We start from the raw sequence: 21,948 nt of genomic DNA, 5'->3' as shown, positions 1-21,948 counted from the left end.
CTAACAGACGGTGCTGCCCATTGCAGGACTGCAGCCACCCCTGCCTGGCTGTGGAGGAGAGAGAAGTGCTTTTGTGCTCACACTTTAAGAGCTTATAACAAGAGTCCCAAATAGATTGGTCTGATTTGCACTCTGGTTTTAATAACCCCCCAGCCAGGCAAGGCATTACTGAAGTGGAGTCCTGGGTTATCCGAGAGGGGAAAGACAGGCACCCTTGTGTCAAGGCCCGCTGCAGAAGGGCACTGCAGGGGTGAAGCCTGAGGACAAGGACCTGCTGCAGACCCTGCCCCTTGGGACAAGGCTTCCAAGACCCTGGGTTTCTGAAAGGTGCAGCTGAAAGTGAGACTTGGGCAGAGGTGGGAACAGAAGCTGGCAGGCCTGATGCAGGCCCTGGCCCTAGCCCTAGCCCATCCCACAAACCCCTAACTGCCCATTACTGCAAAGTGCATGAGCCCAGAGGGGTTGCTGTTACTGGTGACACCAGCTCTGCCAAGTGATCTGTTAACAAAGGGTCTGGCTGATGTGCATGCAGGGTGCATGGCTCGCTGCAGGCCCATGGGCCTGGAGACAATTTACCAACTAAGCAGGAGGCTGAGAGGAGGCCCCATTGGCTTTCCGGCCTGGGGGCTCTTCAAGGCTGCGCTGCAGCAAGGTGGGGAATAACCCAGATCAGTAGCACTTAGCCCCAGACCACTTCCTGAAGCTGGGGAAGGCAGCCATCCTCCAGGCTGACCCAGGGCTGCTCAGATGGTGCCAGGGGCACTACAGTGCTGGGGAGAGAAGGGTTGTTCAGGCTGGAGAAGAGAAGACTAAGGGGGACATGGTAACAGTTTCAAGTACATAAAAGGTTGTTACAAGGAGGGAGAAAAATTGTTCTCCTTAACCTCTGACAATAAGCAATGGGCTTAACTTGCAGCCAGAGTGGTTTTGGTTGGACATTAGGAAACACTTCCTGTCAGGGCGGTTAAGCACTGGAATACATTGCCTAGGGAAGTGGTGGAATCTCCATCACTGGAGATTTTTAAGAGCAGGTTAGACAAACACTGGTCAGGGATGGTCTAGATAACACTTAATCCTGCCATGAGTGCAGGGGACTGGACTAGCTGACTTCTCAGGGTCCCCTCCAGTCCTACGGTTCTATGGCTCGCAGTCAGAGCAGCATGGGCTGTTTTGTGAGGCAGAATGCAATAGTCCAGACTGAGACTTGATCAGGACAGCAAACTAAACCTCTCATCTTGGGAGAGGGCTGTGAAACGGCAGCCTTGAGGAGAGATCTCGGCCTGAGGGAGGCAGCACGTCCAGGAGCACAGCCTCCTAGGGCAACACTGGGGAGTACCCCCGATGAGCTACCACCAGTCCACTCACTGCAGGATCCTGGGGTTCCTTGCAAGCTTCCCAGTTGAGTACCGAGAGGGCCTGTCCCAGCCTGGCTTGCAAGCCCCAGGAGGAGCATACGGCGAGACAGAGGTTGCAGCATGCAGGAGACAGAACTCAATAAATAGAAGCTTTTATTACAGTAGAAAATAGTAAAACTGCTGTTTAAAATAGACTCACTGCCCTCCAGGATCCCCAAGTAGCTGCCCAACCCCACTGAGGGAGAGTTACATGTAGCAGGCCAGGCTCTGCCCTGCTGAGCAGGCACAGATAATTCTGCCCAGGGTCACCCTGGCCCCCCTCCTTGGCAGGATGCCCTGGCCCATCTGGGCAGTCAGCCCCTGGCTCCAGGCAGGAGACATCAGGGAAGCCACAAAAGGCCAGACACAGATATGGGTTTCAGCAGCACAGAACTGGCGACTGTCCTGAGAGCAAGTGGACATGCAGCAGATTCCTCTGTCGGGTGTAAGGGCTGCCCCAGATGCCTGCCTACAACCTGTCTGAGTACGCTTTGGCTCCAGCTCCCACCCTGCTGGGTTCCCACTAGCCCTGGACCCCAGAGAGAAACAGGAATTGACCTTGCCATGGTCACTACTCCCCTTGAGCGAGACTTTCAGAAACCACCAGGCTGCAGCTTTGTACAGCTTCCACGAGGTTATGTCAGTGTCTGCACCACGTGTCACCCCTCTGTGCTTGCCTCCAGGCCCAACCAAGTCAGTTCAGCTGCCAGACCAGCTAAACCATTCAGTGCTCCCCTCCTCCCCACCAGCAAAGGCCCCGAGTCCAGAACACAGGAGCAGGCAGAGGCCACTGAACTAGAACGTCACCTTCCCCCTGCCCCTCCACGGCAGCATGCCCAGCCAGGCGGCCAGCTCTGTGCATCAGCAGCTACCATGCTCACTCCAGGACCTCGTGCACAGTCTTCCGCAGGTCGATGGAGAACATCTCCTCCCAGGGACCCCGGATCCACTCAACCAGCTGGGCCAGCAGCTCAGGACATTCTGTGTGGATGTGCCATGTGCTCTCCACTTTCAGCACCTACATGGGGAGGAGGGAGGTCAGGATAGAGCCGGCTCACAGTGGCTGCTCTGGTGATGTGCTGCTCCAGTCTCACAGGCCAGAGATCAGTGCCCCGTATCCTTAGGCTTCGAGAGTTGGCTACACTTACTGACCCGAGCAGCTGGTGCACTATCCCACGGCTGGGTGTCCAGCGCCAGGATCCATGCTCCTAGCCACCCGTCACAGCAGGCACCATGCAGCACGGAGGCCTGGATTCAGGCCAGGGATCCAGCTCCTCGTCACAGGAATGGGGTCTCCCTGTGCCTTGCTCCCAGGACATGGCTTGGCTGTGCTGGTGCAGGTGGGGCAGGCATACGCACACTCTGGTGAACAAGAGCAGCAGCTGCTGGCTGCAGGAGAGACCCCACGTAGCAGCACTGTGGCACGCCTCACCTGCCACCCTGGCCAGAGACCTTTAGGTCTCGGACAGGAGAAAGAAGTTGTGACAGAACAGAGGGTCCTCATTAGGGTGGGCTCTCTGAGTCAGAGCCCAGAGCAGCAACCCCTCCCCAGGCATTGGGGACCCCGTGCACCAAGGGATGCCCCACCCTGTTACCTCATCATAGAACATCAGCTTGACATCACAGGGTGAGAAGCGGTAAGTGATGACGCTGCTGACACTGCTGATTGGCTGCTTCTCTTTCAGCTGGACACTACTCTCAGGGGTCAGCTCCCTCTCACCAGCTGCACCTGGCGCAGGCTGGACCCGCTGCCACTGGTGATTCTCCTCCAGCAGGAGCAGAGCACTGAAGGTGCTCAGCAGAGTCACAGGAAAGGCAGAGGCACCTAAGCGGGAGAGGGACAGGAAGTCGGGTCACTGGGATCTCCTTACTCAGGCCCTGGATTCCCCATGGGGCTGGCTTCTGTGCCCCCCCAGGCCCAGCCACACCAGCCCCAGAGGGGAGCCCCCCACTGCCCAGGAGTGGGTGGTGCAGGAGGCCTGACCAGCCTCCCCATGGCTGTAGGGGGGGGATGGGGAAGCAGCTCTTTGCAGCTGCTCTGGTGACGGACCAGCCCAAGCCTTGATCCTTGGATCTCATGGCCAGATGGGCCCATTAGAGATGATCTAATCTGACCTCCCACATGACAGGTCAGAAAATGCCAGCAGCTACCCCTGCACTAAGCCAGGGACTTGTCTGAGAAAAGCTCCCACCAGGAAGGTACCAGGCTGAATATGCAGAGTCGAGATGGAGAATCCACCACTTCCCTTTGGGGTTTGTCCCAGTGGTTAATCCCCCGTATTTCTAACTGGAATTTGTCTGACATGTTCTGCCCATCTCCACTCGAGTCAGGAGCCCTGCAGCAGCAGGCAAGATCTCCCCAGGAAGGTATATACAGGCTAATCAAGTCACTGCTCTGTCTTCTTTGGTAAGCTACAGAGACAGCTCTTTCATTCACACTGCGGGGTGTTTTCTCCAGCTCTCATATTTCTGTGCTCTTCCCTGCACCCCTTCCAGCTTTTCAGACACTTTTCAAAGTGCTGACACCCAAACTGGGCTGCCTGAGGCAGTGCAGCCCCAGCCTAGAGCCGGTGACAGTCACTGGCCCTTCGAGAGGTGGAGATACTGCTTCCCTCCACGCCCAAGCTCTGAGGCGTCAGGAACAGTATCCCCGATACTGTCACGGCTAACCTGGTGGCTGAACTTTGTGACTTTGTTCTCACCCATAACTATTTCACATTTGGTGACAATGTATACCTTCAAATCAGCGGCACTGCGATGGGTACCCGCATGGCCCCACAGTATGCCAACATTTTTATGGCTGACTTAGAACAACGCTTCCTCAGCTCTCGTCCCCTAATGCCCCTACTCTACTTGCGCTACATTGATGACATCTTCATCATCTGGACCCATGGAAAAGAAGCCCTTGAGGAATTCCACCATGATTTCAACAATTTCCATCCCACCATCAACCTCAGCCTGGACCAGTCCACACAAGAGATCCACTTCCTGGACACTATGGTGCTAATAAGCGATGGTCACATAAACACCACCCTATATCGGAAACCTACTGACCGCTATTCCTACCTACATGCCTCTAGCTTTCATCCAGATCATACCACTCGATCCATTGTCTACAGCCAAGCTCTATGATATAACCACATTTGCTCCAACCCCTCAGACAGAGACAAACACCTACAAGATCTCTATCATGCATTCCTACAACTACAATACCCACCTGCTGAAGTGAAGAAACAGATTGACAGAGCCAGAAGAGTACCCATAAGTCACCTACTAAAGGACAGGCCCAACAAAGAAAATAACAGAAGGCCACTAGCCATCACCTTCAGCCCCCAACTAAAACCTCTCCAACGCATCATCAAGGATCTACAACCTATCCTGAAGGACAACCCATCACTCTCACAGATCTTGGGAGACAGGCCAGTCCTTGCTTACAGACAGCCCTCCAATCTGAAGCAAATACTCACCAGCAACCACACACCACACAACAGAACCACTAACCCAGGAACCTATCCTTGCAACAAAGCCCGTTGCCAACTCTGTCCACATATCTATTCAGGGGATACCATCATAGGGCCTAATCACATCAGCCACACTATCAGAGGCTTGTTAATTTGCAAACTGGATACAATTAACTTAGGCTTGAATAGAGACTGGGAATGGATGAGTCATTACACAAAGTAAAACTATTTCCCCATGGTATTTCTCCCCCCCACCCCACCCCCACTGTTCCTCTGATATTCTTGTTAACTGCTGGAATTAGCCTACCTTGCTTGTCACCATGAAAGGTTTTCCTCCTTTCCCCCCCCTGCTGCTGGTGATGGCTTATCTTAAGTGATCACTCTCCTTACAGTGTGTATGATAAACCCATTGTTTCATGTTCTCTGTGTGTGTATATAAATCTCTCCTCTGTTTTTTCCACCAAATGCATCCGATGAAGTGAGCTGTAGCTCACGAAAGCTTATGCTCTAATAAATTTGTTAGTCTCTAAGGTGCCACAAGTACTCCTTTTCTTTTTGCGAATACAGACTAACACGGCTGCTACTCTGAAACAAGCTCTGAGGGGCTCCTATAGGGAACCCTGCTGTCTGCTCCCACCAATGGGCCGGCTGTGCCACCCACATCCCCTCCCCTGCGTGTGCAGACACTGCCACAGCTGCAGGCAGAGCAGGGCCTAGCACAGGACAAGCACCCCGTACCTTGGATCAAATACGCCAGCAGGTAGAAGAAGCGGCTGGATGTGCAGTCTACAGCCACTGAGCACAGGGCCTTTTCCAGTAGAGGCCTGGAAGAGGAGACAGCAATGAGTTGCACAGACACCCACCTGGATGGCTACAGCCTGCTCCAGGGCAGTTCTATTTCACCACATCCTGCCCTCTGGAGCCTCCCCACCATCAGCTCCCCGTCCTGTCCCAAGCATGTTCCTGCCGCCTTCCCAGTTCAGATTCAAACCCCTCCCTTCTGGGCTCCACACTGCCCTGCACCTGCCTGTATCAGGTCCCACCTTCTCCTATTTGGTAATACTGTGTTCTGTCCATGCCTCTCCTGCTCCCAGCTCCAGAACTCCCTATGCCTGGCTCAGCTGCCCTCTCCCTCCCAAACCCCCTCTGGCCTGTGTGCTCCCCAGCCAACCTGCTACCCCATCTATAAATCCAGTGCCCGATAGCAGGCCCATGGGGTAGGTGTTTAGAGTGGGTGTCCAGCACATCTGTGGGGCTGCGTCAATGGTAGCAGGCTGGGAACATGCCACACACACACACACACCACATGGGGCGGGCAGGTGCTGCCCCATGGGCTGCTCTTACCATAGTCTATGCTGGGGACTCATCTCAACAGTGCATATTTCCTTCACTCTGCTCCTGTGCTTGTCTGGCAGCTCTTGCAGGAGATCTAGAGAAGAGCAGAAAGGCAGACTGTTACCCATGAGTCCCTGGTGCTCTTGTCCCTAGGCAGCTGGAGTTTCCATATTAGAGTGAGCCATTGAAAGGACACTGGGCTATTTCACCTGCTTGTTCTCACTAGGGAAGGGTTTTCCAACACATGGCCAGGTACAGCCTCTTGCCAGACAGGGAGAAGAGACAAAGGCCCCCCATTCCCCACAACTCTTACACGTCAAGCACTGTAGGAACTGGTCACAGCGGCTCTGGTTTCGGATTAGCAAGTTGTAGGAGGCCTTGGGATTTTCAAACTCCATCCGCAGGCTCTGGTGGCCCAGCCCCATCTCCAGGTAGCAGAGATCGGACAGGTAATGAGAGTCATTTTTCTTCAGCCAGTCTGCTGGCTGCCCCCTAAACAGAGAGCAGAGTTCTCCACAACAGGCCACAGCCACTCCCCAGCCCTCCATTTCCTCCTCTCCCTCCCTAGGTTCCTTTGCAAGCCTCTACCAGGAGAGGCTAGGCACAGGGAGAACCACCAGCTGCCTGTTCCTGCTGAATGCTCAAGGGAGAGCATGGAGCTCTGAATGAATTTCAGCACAGCAGGGACATCAGAACGGCCAGACTGGGTCAGACCATTGGTCCATCTAGCCCAGTCTCCCATCTGCCGATGGCAACCAATCCCAGGTGCCCCAGAGGGAATGAACAGAACAGGGAATCAAGTGACCCATCCCCTGTCACCCATTCCCAGCTTCTGGCAAACAGAGGCTAGGGACACTTCAGAGCATGGTTTTGCATCTCTGCCCATCCAGGCTAATAGCCATTGATGGATCTATCCTCCATGAACTCATCTAGTTCTTTTTTGAACCCTGTTATATTCTTGGCCTTCACAACATCCTCTGGCAAGGAGTTCCACAGGTTGACTACGTGTAGTGTGAAAAAACCACTTCCTTTTGTTTGTTTTAAACCTGGTGCCTATTATTTCATTGGGTGACCCCTAATTCTTGTGTTAAGCAAGTTAAGCAAATTTGTGCCTTCTCATATTTACGGCACTTTCTGCACCCGTCATGGGTTTACAGGCCTCCATCATCTCCCTCCGTAGTTGTCTTTTCTCCAAGCTGACCAGTCCCAGTCTTATTAACCCCTCTTCCTGTGAAAGCCATTCCACGCCCCTCATCATTTTGTTGCTCTTTTGGGATCCTTTTACAATTCCAAAATATCTTTTCTGAGATGGGGCAACCACATATGCACGCAGTATTCAAGATGTGGGCGTACCAGGGATTTATACAGAGGCAAAATGATATTTTCTGTATTCTCTATCCCTTTCCTTATGGTTCCTAACACTGTTCGCGTTTTTGACGGCTGCTGCACATTGAGTGGATGTTTTCAGAGAACTCTCCACAGTGACTCCAAGGTCTCTTTCTTGAGTGGTAACAGCTAATTCAGGCCCATCATTTGGTGTGTCTAGTTGGGATTATGTTTTCCAACGTGTGTTACTTTGCATTTATCAACATTGAATTTCGTCTGCCATTTTGTTGCCCCGTCACCCAGTTTTGTGAGATCCTTTTGTAACTCTTTGCAGTCTGCTTTGGATTTATCTTAAGTAGTTTTGTATCATCTGCAAACTGCCCCCTCACTGTTGACCCCTTTTTCCATATCAGTTATGAATACATTGAATAGGGCTGGTCCCAGTGCAGACCCCTGGGAGACACCACTATTTAACTCTCTCCACTTGGACATGCCCAAGAGGCCAGGACCAAGAGCCTGCAGCAAGCAACTGCCCCCCAGGGCCTCAGAGCTGTGTAGCATTGCTCCTCACCTGATCTCCCCAGTGACTTCCAGCACGTGAATCCTGAGATCTGAGGCCACCAGGAGTGCAGCGAACTCCCCGTACCGGCCAAACTTCACCATGGCCACCTGGAAGAGCACAGTGTGGGGTAGGTCACAACCCATAACAGCCTGCTCTCTTGCCCTGGGCATTAGGGAGCATCTGAGCCACTCCTGCCCCACTGGCCCAGGCATCCACCCAGCCCACCTGTGCAGGCAGTACAGTCAGCCTGAGTGCAGAGAGTCTTGCATCAGCCTGCATCTGCTGGGCCTGCCTGCCAGGTCTGTGGGCAGCCCTCACCTTGAGGAAGCACTGGAACTCTTCCACATTCTCCTCGAACACCTCCATGTCCAGGTAGAGCCTGAGGCGATGGTCCACGGAGCGGAAGTCCCTCACGTCTAGGGTGCCGTTTGTGGCTGTAGAGAGCACAACAGGCAGATCAGCGATCCTGTGCCCTGCAGCAAGGCTGCCCCAGTGAGCAATCAGATGATTTGCGGATGATACTAAACTGGGAGGAGTGGTAGATACGCTGGAGGGGAGGGATAGGATACAGAAGGACCTAGACAAATTGGAGGATTGGGCCAAAAGAAATCTAATGAGGTTCAATAAGGATAAGTGCAGGGTCCTGCACTTAGGATGGAAGAATCCAATGCACCGCTACAGACTAGGGACCGAATGGCTCGGCAGCAGTTCTGCGGAAAAGGACCTAGGGGTGACAGTGGACGAGAAGCTGGATATGAGTCAGCAGTGTGCCCTTGTTGCCAAGAAGGCCAATGGCATTTTGGGATGTATAAGTAGGGGCATAGCGAGCAGATCGAGGGACGTGATCGTTCCCCTCTATTCGACACTGGTGAGGCCTCATCTGGAGTACTGTGTCCAGTTTTGGGCCCCACACTACAAGAAGGATGTGGATAAATTGGAAAGAGTACAACGAAAATGATTAGGGGTCTAGAGCACATGACTTATGAGGAGAGGCTGAGGGAGCTGGGATTGTTTAGTCTGCAGAAGAGAAGAATGAGGGGGGATTTGATAGCTGCTTTCAACTACCTGAAAGGGGGTTTCAAAGAGGATGGCTCTAGACTGTTCTCAATGGTAGCAGATGACAGAACGAGGAGTAATGGTCTCAAGTTGCAATGGGGGAGGTTTAGATTGGATATTAGGAAAAACTTTTTCACTAAGAGGGTGGTGAAACACTGGAATGCGTTACCTAGGGAGGTGGTAGAATCTCCTTCCTTAGAGGTTTTTAAGGTCAGGCTTGACAAAGCCCTGGCTGGGATGATTTAACTGGGACTTGGTCCTGCTTTGAGCAGGGGGTTGGACTAGATGACCTTCTGGGGTCCCTTCCAACCCTGATATTCTATGATTCTATGATTCTATGATTCAATCCCTCCACCAGGCCCCAGCAGTGTCAGCAGCCAGGCAGTGATGCTTGGAGTCGTTGGGTATGTGTACATACAGGGGGAAGCCAGTCTGTTGGGTCCCATCCACCTCATTCCCCCAGGCCAGAATAGGGTTCTTGGCCACAGCATCACCTCTTGGGCTCTGTTCATCCAAGCAGGGAAGCCCTGTTCCTTTAGTACAGAGACAAAATGGTGCGAGTCCTCTCCTAAAAGCATCCTCCATCTGTAGATGTTCTCACCCTGCTCTAAACCCATTTTTCACCCAGCTCTGTGGTTGGCACCCCTGGGAGCTACACCACTCCTGGCTCCTATGGAACGACAGTTCCACCATGCCCCTCAACCAGCCCGAGTCGCTTTGCAGTTAGTTGCTAATCCAGACAATTGCCTATCGTGGAGCTGGCCTCCTTTCTGCACCATCCTGGGATCCTTCTGCTCGGCACTAGAGGGCGAGAACAGCTGCCAAGGCTGAAAGAGATGCAGAAGGACAGCAAGGAAGCTGGAAAGCCACCCAACTCAGACACCTGATTTGTGCCCACTAACCACAGGCGTGCACACTAATCGCAGCTTGATCCTAAAGCACCTGCTAGCCTGGCCCAAGAGTGGAGAGCTTCCCCCATGGATGCTGCTTTACTGGACCAGATTTCCCTCACCTGAAACTTCTACGAGAGGCCACAGGGCTTAACCAAGGGCTGAGTCTGATTCAGCTACAAGGGCACTAACAAGAAGTTATTTTAGACCATGTGATCCGGTCTTCAGCCAGTGGGCTGAGTCTGGCACCCCCTAGCTAAACAATGCACAGTCCCACAGGGTGCCTCTTTAGAGCACAGCAGCAGGAGTTGGACACAGGGGCAATGCCAGGGGTTGGGGGTACGGGCTCCCAAAGCAGGGTGAGTCAGGGCCAGGGTGGTCCCTGCTGGCAGGGATTTTAGGCTCGGGAGGCCTCCTGCCACAGCAGGAATCCCAGACTCTTCAATGAAGAAGGAGTCCAGCACAACTCCAAGCATGCAGGGCCAATAACCAGAACACAGGCCCTTCTCATGCAGTTGTGAAGTGAGGACCTGTGAGCCCAGCACCTACCCCAGAGATCAGCACGGGCAGGAGCAGCCATAGACCCAGAGCAGCTCCTGTTCAATGCCACAAACTTATGCTGGTACTAGAGAGCAGATGCTGCCACATACGCCAGCCCCATCCAATCAGGGGAGAGCAATTAGCAAAGAACACCCAAGAGACACAGCTGGCCAAAGCCCCTTACTGACTGTCAAGCCATTTGTGATCAGCAGACTGGCCACCAGCCCCGGGCTCCAGTCCTGTCTCCGCCATTGGCGACCCATGGGCAAGTCACCCCCAGGACTCAGTTTCCCATCTGCAGGATGGGGACTGGGCTCTGGAAGGGAGGGAGTGAAGCATTACTACTGTGAGGTGTCAGAGCCATCCCTGCTTGGAGCAGGGGCTCCTTTCCATTCAGCACTCTATCCCTCCCTGAGTCCATCTCTCCCAACTCAGCAGGGCCTCCCTCAACCTGCACTGGGTGCAGCCCAGTTCAGACTGCCAGCACCTGGGGCGGGGACCCGCACACACAGATCTAAGCCTCTGCTTTGCTCACGGGGACTGAGGTTCCAGGTCTCCTCGGACTCAGAGTTGAGCGAGAGCTGGGAGGGCGTGGGCACACGGGATGCGCCATAGTGGTAACTCCCCATCAGGCTCCCTGCACTGGTGTCTGTCCGGCTGAGGGATGAGTAGCAGCTCTTCAGGCCCAGCTCCTTCCTCCTGCCGTCCCCGTCGGAGCTGGAGTGGATGGTGCTGCCATGGTCGCCGCTAAGCTCCTGGGTCCTGGGGTCAATCTCGGAGCTGTCATCCTCCCCCCCAATATAGAACTGCCCACTCTGGCTGCCCAGGATAGACGCTGCCTCCAGACTCCCCTGGGGGCCCGGCTCCGACAGGGGTTTGTCCGTGTGATGCTGCGAGGGCAACGGGGCGCTGGAGTGCCTCTCGCAGGGCAGGAGGACTACGTGGTCACTGGAACAGCTGGGGCAGACCATGGGCTCACCAGGGGCAGCAGCCTCTGTAAAGGGGGGGAGGGGACAAAAAGAGAGGGTCAGGATTAGACAGACGAAGCTTTTCCCAGCCCAGGAACTCAGATTTAAAAAAAAAAAAAAAAAAAAAAAAAAAAAAAAAAAAGCCACTTTTTTTTAAAAAAAAGGAAGATCCAGCCCAGCCCGCAGGGCACTCATCCAGCCAACAGCAGCCTGGTCCGCTGGTTGAGTCCCTGCTCGGCCGGATTCATGAACAATCTAGTTAAAAAGTCTCTCTGAGCAGTTGTCCTCTGGACCACACTCCCAATCAGCAGGCAACACTCTGCTGAGTCCCTACATCCACCTGCAGCTCCCAGACCCCAAGTAGCCATTTGCCTTAGACACACCGAATGGCTGCTGTTTAATTCTTCCTGCTGGACAAGGCAGGCTCCATCCCACCCATGCCCTGATCTGTCCCCTTCCCAGAGTATATTCTGTTAGCACGAGTGCCCCCTCGGCATGGCCAACTGATTGCACTTCTCATACACCCTGGACCATTGCCAACACTTAAGCAACCTGCCCGGGGCACCGGGCTGTTTGCCATATGCATTCAGTCTGGCCTAGCACCATACCTTGGTTTGGCTGGGCTGAGGTCTCCATGCCTTTGCCACCTTCAGCCTCTGCAGGATATGGACTCTGCTGCCAGGGTGCCAGGGGCTGGGCAAACTCCTGCTTACATTTCAGGCACTGGAGCTTCATGGACCCCTCCTCTCCTCCCTGACGTCTGTGATTCTCCTCCAGAGCAGGGGACAGCACTCTCAGCACACACTGAAAGCAGCAGCATAGGGAGAGATGGAGAGTGTGGCCGCCAGGGGGCTGCATGTCTGAGTGAGACCAGGGCATGGATGTGAGCTGGGTACACCTGGCACAGTACATATTTGAGCTCGGAATTCAAGCACAAGCACCGAGAGTCTGGGGGGGGGTGGGGAGGCGAATCAGCTAGCATGGTCAGACTTGGCCAATGTAGCCTCAGCCTCGCCATGGGTACATGAGCAGAGACAGCTGCTCCAGTTCCACACCAGCGTGGCTGCAGGATGATGGGTCCCCTCACAGGCAAACTGACAGTTCAGTCTAACCAAATGCTGAGCACGCAGGGGTACTGTCCAACCGGGGTCTCCAGCTAGAGGAGGAAACCCAGCCCTGCTCCTAGTCCAAGCCTCCACCCCAGCCGCTGTTTCACTAGAACTCTTCTGTGGCTCCTGACCCAGCTGTCCTACATATGCTCCCTCCCATAACGGCATGACCCACTGTTGGGATCTGTGCAAACAGACCAGGCAGGGGGCAGCTCTTTTCCAGCCTTTGCCTGGACACACACAGTAGTACAGGCAGCAGGGTTTCCCCACATTTATAGGGCAGCCAGGTGTTCTTGCTCTTCAGAGTTCCCATCCACTGACACTGCCTAGAGCAGCCCCTTCACTCTCTGTTAAACACCCCATCCTCCCAATACCCAGAATCCAGGATGTGGATGCGAGATCACCGCCGATGCACTTCCTGTGCTCCAGCAGGTTTTCGAAGGCCTGGGTTCTAACTGGCTAGCTATGATTCTATGCCATTCTCAAAGAAGTGTGTATTTCCTAGCCCCAGAAGTCCCCTGTGCCAGGAGCACTGGTCCCTCCACAGCCTCACACATCAGGGTGTAGTTGTTACTCTCCACACCTGCAGGTACTGCACAAGCCATTTAGCAGGTTCTCTGCTGCTTGTGGATCTTGGGATCCCTCTACAGCCTCCCAGAGCTTTTAGATGACACACCCAGCAGAAGCTGCAGATCCCAAGTGTCATCTAGAGTCTCAGGATGTCAGTGTACATATGCACTCATGCAAAACACCAACAGACCCCAGTCACTGGCAGGCAGGATGAAATGGGATCTCTGGAGCTAAATACACGAGCCTCTACTGCATGAGCTAAAAGCCACATGGCTCTTAGCTTCAGCTGTAGCAGACTCAGTCCCTAGCTGGGCTAGGTGCCAGAGAGCCACACCCAGCAGGCATGGGCCCAGAACAGAAGGCCAGGTCCACTGTGGAGCCACCATCCCTGCTCATGCCACTGGTCCGTGCAAGGGACAGCTCAACATATTGAGCCCTCACCTGCATACAGAGCTCTGGATGATCATCCAGCACCACGTATCTGCGCTTCCGACGGTCCTTGCGGATGTAGCCGAAATGGAGTGTGAGGACAGGGAACACGCGCTCCAGGTCCTGCAAGGAGGAAATACAGCAAAAATCCCAGATCCCAGTCAGGAGAGGCCAGCCCATGGCTACATGCTCCTGGGATTTAGCAGAGTACTGCACAGCACGCCGGGCAGGACCATTTTTGGAGGCATCCTTTAAGGGAATGGGCAGAAGAGTAAGCCCATAAGCACTAAAAGCACCAGAAATATTTCAAGGCCCAGATCGAGCCACTGATCAAAGAGAACACCTGCTGTGCCATGCAATGCCTCTACCCAGATCAGGGCTGGGGAAGACCAAATGAGTCTGTGCTGCCAGAAGGGCTAAGGAGGGGGATGAGGAGAAATGCAAGAGGCACATGAGAATATCACCAATTCTAAGCATATGCGGACTAGAAAAGTCCAGTGAGACTGTCTGGACAGTTAAAGCAGTGGTGTTGTAGTTGTGTCAGTCCCAAGATATTAGAGACAAGGTGGGTCAGGCAATATCTTTTATTGGACCAGCTTCTGTTTTGAGCTCAAAAGCTTGTCTCTCTCACCAACAGAAGTTGGTCCAGTAAAAGATATTCCCTCTCCCATCTGGTCTGGACACAAATAAATTATTTTTTAGAGTTTAACTTGATCATAAGCTACAATGGGAGGCTGTGGTCAGTAGGGCAGAAGGGTTTGTATACTAGGAGGGCAAGGAAACAGGCTAACCAGTTTACTGAGCTGCCAGCAGTTTTACGGAGCCATGGAGAAGCAGGACTATACTGGACGATTAGGGAAATTTGCTGGACCAATCTCAAAGAAACCTGGCAGCTACTGCCCAGGCCAGGAAGCTAATCCCAGTGCTATGCTGGGTTACAGTGTGGTCAAGTACAAAGCCCAGCTACAATCTTTTAAAAATGATGTGTTAAGAGCTTTAACCAGCTCTATTTCCAGAATTCTCTCCCATGAGAGCGATTTGTTCTACTCCCAACACAAAAGAGCATGTCCTGCCCTGTCTCTAACCAAACTCTAGGGCTGACCTCTGCAGCATTGCCCTGTGCGTCCTTCAGCAACATGGAGCTAGGCAGGTCTAGGCACATGCGGCAGGGAGAGGTCGGCTTTAGGTTTTGCATGCTGGACCGATGACCCCTTCTCCTCCAACCAAGGCTTTTCCACCCCTCAAGTCTGTGTCTGAGATGCTGGCCTATATGAAAATTAAGAGGCAAGTGGTGAATAGGCCCAATGGCCTGTGATGGGATGCTAGATGGGGTGGGATCCGAGTTACTACAGAGAATTCTTCTGGGTATCTGGCTGGTGAATCTTGCCCATATGCTCAGGGTTCAACTGATTGCCATATTTGGGGTCGGGAAGGAATTTTCCTCCAGGGCAGATTGGAAAAGGCCCTGGGAGTTTTTCACCTTCCTCTGTAGCATGGGACATGGGTCACTTGCTGGGGGATTCTCTGAACCTTGAAGTCTTTAAACCATGATTTGAGGACTTCAATAGCTCAGACATGGGTGAGAAGTTTATCGCAGGAATGGGTGGGTAAGATTCTGTGGCCTGCATTGTGCAGGTAGTCAGACTGGATGATCATAGTGGTCTCTCTCTTCTGAGCTTAATATCTAAGGATCTTCCTCACACAGACCCCCAACTCACCATCCTTCTCCAGGTCATTTCAGAGGTCTCCACTTTCTGCAGGCTTCTCAGTTCCAATTTATGGACGACTCTGGCTGCCTTCAGCTCAACCTCAATCACATGTTGGGCTGTGATGCGCAGGAAGATCCAGTCTGGCTCTGGGTCACCGTCACCTTCTATCTGGCTCACTAACACAGGCTGGCAAAGGTCCACTGCCAAGTCAGATGTCCAGAGGTTAGTACACACACAGCACTCCACCCTCTGTGCTTTGCAAGGGAGCAGCAGCTCCCCTGGAGCCAGGGCGAGGATGGAGGGCACTCCAGGTGCAGTCTCATAGCAGGGTGTTACCAGAACAGGAAGAGGACTACATGCAGATGGGCTGAAAAGCTTCCCCCAGGCAGAACCTATTTACCTTCTGGCTTCTCCTCTTCCTCCTGGACCGCAAGCTCATCCGCATCTCTCTCTCTTTTGCAGCTTTCCCCCAAGGACTCCTCCAGCTGCAGCTCCTTCTCCTCCTCCTCCTCCCTCATGCTGTCCAAGGGGAGAAAGGTGTCCCTCAGCAACCCAGAGGGTGTCTCTTGCTCCTGGGTGGTGCTCTCGCTCGGAGTGTCGGTGCCTGGCAGGCTGCCTGGGACCTCCTTTGCAGGACAGCAAAAGGAAGAGACAGGTCCCTCCTGGTCATGCTCCTCCAGTTGCCTCTTGTACTGGAGCCAGTCAGCACCAAAGTGATCTCGGAAGGCGTCCATGCGCTCCATCTCCTTCTGGTGTCGCAGGACCATCCCTGAACAGAGAAAATATTCTGGGGGCGTGGGGAGAGTCACCACCCACAGAGCCCCCAAGCCAGACTCCCTCCATGGGTGGGGCAGTTACTGTGTTACCGACGAGGGGAGAGTCTCACCAGCTGAGGAGGGCAGTGCCTGGTACTCGTGCTCCGTATCACTGGGCTCTGAGATGCTCGGCCGGCGCACCCTAATGTTTCCCTGGAAGAGAGAGAAGAAGCAGGGCTGTGGCAGAACCACCCACATGACGAGACGGAGACTGTGAAAGATCCCTTAGTCCCCGGAGAGCCTGAGGAGGCTAGAGCACCGCCCCCCCGGCATCACATTTGTTCCAGTAGGTCAGGGTCAACCTACGTAACCCGAGCCTCTTCCTCAGAGGCTATGCTAGCTAACCCCCTTTATACAGCAAGGCCACAATTCCCACTCTGCCAGCAGAAGAATGGATCAGACGGGGGCCCCCACTGTATTTCACATGACAAAGGAGCTAGTTACTGGGTAGTGAGTGACTCAGTCACAGTCAGCCCTGGATCAGGCCCTTCATCTGAAGCCCCAGCTATGGAGCAAAAGAACCAATGGAAGACCTTGGATTTTCTCTGTGGGAGCCTGGCAACCCCACTCTCTCCTGGGGACTGGCTGTCGCTGAGGTCTGCACCACAGGAGCTGTCCAGGGCACTGCGGTCCAGCAGGGTCTTCTCCGAGGTCGAAGAGTGGATTGACTGGGTGACGACCTGCCCAGATTTTGGAAGGTGCTGAAGCAAATAGAAGAGAGTGATATTAGCTGAACATGGAGGGGAGACCAAGGAGGGTGTGGGAGTGAGGCAAACCAAGCCAAAGCATGGAGGGGCCATGGACTTCCCCAGAGAGATTGCCTGTTTCCCCCAGAATGGGTGGCAGGTCCATAGCTGTCTGACTGGGGCAGCTTTCCCTCCTTCCTCAGTTTAACTCAATACCTGCAACTCCTATGGACATAGGCAGAGATCTGACTGGTTAACTGGCATCCCATGTAACATGGCACCTTGCTGGGGGAGATGGAGGTCTCTAGGAATTTGGTTTGGAGCAGGCTATCACTACACCTCACCTGCCGCCCTGCTGCTCGTGTCTGGAGCACAGTGGATGGTCCCTAAGAACGGCCAGTTACAGTAAGAACAGAGCAGAGATGAGCTGCTTTCAGGAGGCAGAGCAGCTGATGGAAAGAAACTCCAGGATAAGGAGCATTTCCACCCCAGAGTGAGCTGCAGTTAATCACCCGTACTCACCATCAGGTCCGAGGTAGTCAGCAACTCTCCATCCAAGAGGAGCTGTAATGACAAAGAAACCCATCTGCAGTCAGCTGGAGCTCAGTGCAGCCTTCTATTGGCCCCCTACATCAGTCACATTCTGCCTGGATGGGACCCCCAGCCTGCACCCACTCTGTCCTAGGACAGAACTGTTACACAGCCAGATGCCAGCCTGCCAGGAATCAGATTTCCTTCTGCATTCCTAGTGCCAGAGTCACCGTATAGTGTCCTGGTGAACGAGACTCAGATTAAGGCCCAGAAGGAACTACTGGGATCGTCTAGTCTCACCATGCAACACAGGCCATGGCCCTTCCCAAATAACTCCTGGTAGAACTAGAGCAGATTTTCCAGAAAAACATCCTGTTACCACAACCTTGGTGAACAGTCCCAACTCCCCTCACTGCAAAAGCTGGCACCTTATTTCTAGTCTGAAGATCAAGCTTCAACTTCCAGCCCCTGGGTTGTGTTATACCTTGGTTTGCTAGACTGAAGAGTCCATTATCAAAAGGTACTTCTATGCTAAGCAAGTCATCCCTTAACCTTCTCTTCACTGAGTTCTGTCACTGGATGTAGCTTAATCTAAGTCATGGTTTTCAATAGGTGACAGCAGAAAGGGCAGATCCCAAGAAAGTTATTCCTGAGATTCATAGATACTAAGGTCAGACCTTCTGCACAACACAGGCCACAGAATCGCACCCACCCACTCCTGCGAAAAACCTCTCACCTATGTCTGAGCTATTGAAATCCTCAAATTGTGGTTTAAAGATTTCAAGGAGCAGAGAATCCTCCAGCAAGTGACCAGTGCCCCATGCTACAGAGGAAGGCGAAAAACCTCCAGGGCCTCTTCCAATCTGCCCTGGAGGAAAATTCCTTCCTGACCCCAAATAGGGTGATCAGCTAAACCCTGAGCATATGGGCAAGATTCACCAGCCAGATACTACAGAAAATTCTTTCCTGGGTAACTCAGATCCCACCCCATCTAACATCCCATCGCAGGCCATTAGGCCTATTTACCATGAATATTTAAAGATCAATTAATTACCAAAATCATGTTATCCCATCATATCATCTCCTCCATAAACTTATTGAGTTTAATCTTAAAGCCAAATAGATCTTTTGCCCCCACTGCTTCCCTTGGAAGGCTATTCCAAAAGTTCACTCCTCTGATGGTTAGAAACCTTTGTCTAATTTCAAGTCTAAACTTCCTAGTGGCCAGTTTATATCCATTTGTTCTTGTGTCCACATTGGTGCTGAGCTTAAATAATTCCTCTCCCTCTCCGGTATTTATCCTTCTGATATATTTATAGAGAGCAATCATATCTCCCCTCAACCTTCTTTTTGTTAGGCTAAACAAGCCAAGCTCCTTGAGTCTCCTTTCATAAGACAAGTTTTCCATTCCTTGGATCATCCTAGTAGCCCTTCTCTGTACCTTTTCCAGTTTGAATTCATCCTTCTTAAACATGGGAGACCAGAACTGCACACAGTATTCCAGGTGAGGTCTCACCAGTGTCTTGTATAACGGTACTAAAACCTCCTTATCCCTACTGGAAATACCTCTCCTGATGCATCCGAAGACCGCATTAGCTTTTTTCACAGCCATATCACATTGGCAGCTCATAGTCATCCTATGATCAATACTCCAAGGTCCTTCTCCTCCTCCGTTACTTCTAATTGATGCATCCCCAGCTTATAACTGAAATTCTTGTTATTAATCCCTAAATGCATAACCTTACACTTCTCACTATTAAATTTTATAGTATTATTATTACTCCAGTTTACAAGGTCATCCAGATCCTCCTGTATGATATCCCGCTCCTTCTCTGAATTGGCAATACCTCCCAGTTTTGTATCATCCGCAAACTTTATTAGCACACTCCCACTTTTTGTGCTGAGGTCAGTAATAAAAAGATTAAATAAGATTGGTCCCAAAACTGATCCTTGAGGAACTCCACTGGTAACCTCCCTCCAGCCTGACAGTTCACCTTTCAGTAGGACCTGTTGTAGTCTCCCCTTTAACCAATTCCTTATCCACCTTTCAGTTTTCATATTGATCCCCATCTTTTCCAATTTAACTAATAATTCCCCATGTGGCACGGTATCAAAGCCTTACAGAAATCTAGGTAAATTAGATCCACTGCGTTTCCTTTGTCTAAAAAATCTGTTACTTTCTCAAAGAAGGAGATCAGGTTGGTCTGGCATGATCTACCTTTTGTAAAACCACATTGTATTTTGTTCCATTTACCATTGACTGCAATGTCCTTAACTACTTTCTCCTTCAAAGTTTCTTCCAAGACCTTGCATACTACAGATGTCAAACTAACAGGCCTGTAATTACCCGGATCACATTTTTTCCCCTTTCTTAAAAATAGGAACTATGTTAGCAATTCTCCAATCATATGGCACAACCCCTGAGTTTACAGATTCATTAAAAATTCTTGCTAATGGGCTTGCAATTTCGGGTGCCAATTCCTTTAATATTCTTGGATGCAGATTATCTGGGCCCCCCGATTTAGTCCTATTAAGCTGTTTGAGTTTCGCTTCTACCTCAGATATGGTAATATCTGCCTCCATATCCTCATTCCCATTTGTCATGCTACCATTAGCCCTAAGATCCTCGTTAGCCTTATTAAAGGCTGAGGCAAAGTATTTGTTTAGATATTGGGCCATGCCTAGATTATCCTTGACCTCCACTCCATCCTCAGTGTCTAGCGGTCCCACTTCTTTGTTTTCTTCATATTTATATGGCTATAGAACCTTTTACTATTGGTTTTAATTCCCTTTGCAAGGTCCAACTCTACTTGACTTTTAGCCTGTCTCAGTTTATCCCTACATGTTCTGACCTCAATAAGGTAGAGCTAGGAGAGAGCAGGGATAGTCCCTGTACTCTACGGGGGCAGGGGAGATTTTAGACCAGCACTGAAAAGATTTTTATGGTACCATCTAATCACTTTTAATGTCTGCAGTTCTCTTCTTCTACCCAGCTCCAGAATTGCCAGACAGACTGATCCTGCAGCCCCAGGGGCAGAATGTATGTAGCAATGGCTATCAATCCAGATGGTTAGGAACTAAACCCCCTGCCCTGGCCATCTGCAAACCCCAACTGCCAGAAGCTGGAACTGAATGACAGGGGATAGATCATTTGATAACTGCCCTGTTCAGTTCATTCCCTCTGAAGCACCTGGCACCAGCCACTGTCGGAAGACAGGACACTTGGCTGGATGGGCCATTGGTCTGACCCAGCCTGGCTCTCCAGACTGCATATGGAGTATGTGGTTCTAATACTCACACTGAAGGAAGCTGCCCTGGGAGACAAGTGTACGATGGTTGCAGATCGGTGGTTCTGGTGAAACCATAATGGGTTTCCCTCCAAGTGCAGCTGGGAGAGAGAGAAACACAGAATGTCATCATCCATTTGCATTCCAGACTCCCACCAAGCCTGCCGGCAACCAGTTCCCTCCCACACAGCAAGGGCTAGCAACAGAAGGAGCCACTTCCTCCAGCTGGGATGGCGACGAAGTGGCCCATCCAGGAAGGAGCTAAGCCTAGCATTGTCACCTCTGGTGTCCTTTGACCTGCTGTTTGAATTCAAATAGAGAATGAGGTCAAAGGATCTCCAGGTTGTGTTTCTGAATCCTCGAGAGCCATTCCAATATAAATGTCCTGATGTGTAGTTCATAGAATCATACAATCTCAGGGTTGGAAGAGACCTCAGGAGGTCATCTAGTCCAATCCCCTGCTCAAAGCGGGGCCAACCCCAACTAAATCATCCCAGCCAGGGCTTTGTCAAGCCAAGCCTTAAAAACCACTAAGGATGGAGATTCCACCTCTCCCCTAGGGAACCCATTCCAGTGCTTCCCCACCCTCCTAGTGAAATAGTCTCGTCTCCCCCCCGCCCCAGCAGCCAAAATCCAACCTAGAACTACCCCATTACAACTTGAGACCATTGCTCCTTGTTCTGTCATCTGCCACCACTGAGAACAGCCAAGCTCCATTCTCTTTGGAACCCCCCTTCAGGTTCTACTCTGCAGAGAGGCTGTAAAGCTAGTTCTTAACCTCCAGCTGTGCCCTGTGTGCAACAGAATCAGTGACTATAGTTTGAGTACTTCATGCTCCCCAGGGTGCCAGAGACTGCACAGCGGAGAGGACAGCTGAAGTCTATTCCCACTTGTGTATCAGAACAGTCTCAGATCTAGCCAGTGACATATGCGAGCCCTCTGGAATACAGGGGAGTGCACAGGGGTCTCCAAGGGCAAGATTTGGCCTGCATAACCTATGGGAGGCAATAGACAAGGGAGAAGGAAAAAATCTTAACTTGACCTGGAAATAGGGTGAGGCTGCAAGGCTGGGAGTTCTGGAAGACATCCCTGCTGGATTCATTGAGAAAGTGAACAGAGATGGTAGTGTCCTTCTTACAGGGACCCTTGCCAGAGAACCATGCCAGCTCTCCCCCCCACAACTTTCCTCATTGAAATCAGAGTCTGCATTGAACTCCGAGACTTCTCCCCTGTACCTCAGGACCCAGGGGTCTCCCTCCGTCACCCCGCCTGGCACTTTG

At 52.1% G+C, this 21,948-nt stretch overlaps 1 protein-coding gene across 3 annotated transcripts in view; it reads right to left on the bottom strand.

Annotated features, from left to right (window-relative positions):
- Positions 1-1,493: 1,493 nt before the first annotated feature.
- LOC119863456 (serine/threonine kinase 11 interacting protein) overlaps positions 1,494-21,948 on the bottom strand; it is a 40,740-nt gene continuing 20,285 nt past the window's right edge. The window contains exons 10-26 of one of the 3 annotated variants that reach the window (XM_043504869.1): positions 20,680-20,769; positions 17,373-17,414; positions 16,698-16,865; positions 16,236-16,317; positions 15,750-16,118; positions 15,359-15,549; positions 13,653-13,763; positions 12,141-12,336; positions 11,100-11,558; positions 8,397-8,512; positions 8,088-8,185; positions 6,504-6,682; positions 6,200-6,284; positions 5,594-5,679; positions 2,990-3,219; positions 2,238-2,412; positions 1,494-2,200 (exon numbers count right to left, since the gene is read on the bottom strand). In XM_043504869.1, the coding sequence (XP_043360804.1) occupies positions 2,272-2,412; positions 2,990-3,219; positions 5,594-5,679; positions 6,200-6,284; positions 6,504-6,682; positions 8,088-8,185; positions 8,397-8,512; positions 11,100-11,558; positions 12,141-12,336; positions 13,653-13,763; positions 15,359-15,549; positions 15,750-16,118; positions 16,236-16,317; positions 16,698-16,865; positions 17,373-17,414; positions 20,680-20,769 (2,643 nt within the window). In that variant the 3' untranslated portion in view covers positions 1,494-2,200; positions 2,238-2,271. Of the gene's footprint in view, positions 2,201-2,237; positions 2,413-2,989; positions 3,220-5,589; positions 5,680-6,195; positions 6,285-6,503; positions 6,683-8,087; positions 8,186-8,396; positions 8,513-11,099; positions 11,559-12,140; positions 12,337-13,652; positions 13,764-15,358; positions 15,550-15,749; positions 16,119-16,235; positions 16,318-16,697; positions 16,866-17,372; positions 17,415-20,679; positions 20,770-21,948 lie in introns of those variants that run through there. The other 2 variants (XM_043504870.1, XM_043504871.1) reach the window with 2 other exon arrangements.

This window comes from Dermochelys coriacea, chromosome 11 (genome assembly GCF_009764565.3).
Source record: "Dermochelys coriacea isolate rDerCor1 chromosome 11, rDerCor1.pri.v4, whole genome shotgun sequence".
In the NCBI taxonomy this organism is placed as follows: Eukaryota; Metazoa; Chordata; order Testudines; family Dermochelyidae; genus Dermochelys; species Dermochelys coriacea.
Note: the sequence above shows the minus strand (reverse complement) of the source record. Positions and strands in the feature narration are given on the sequence as shown.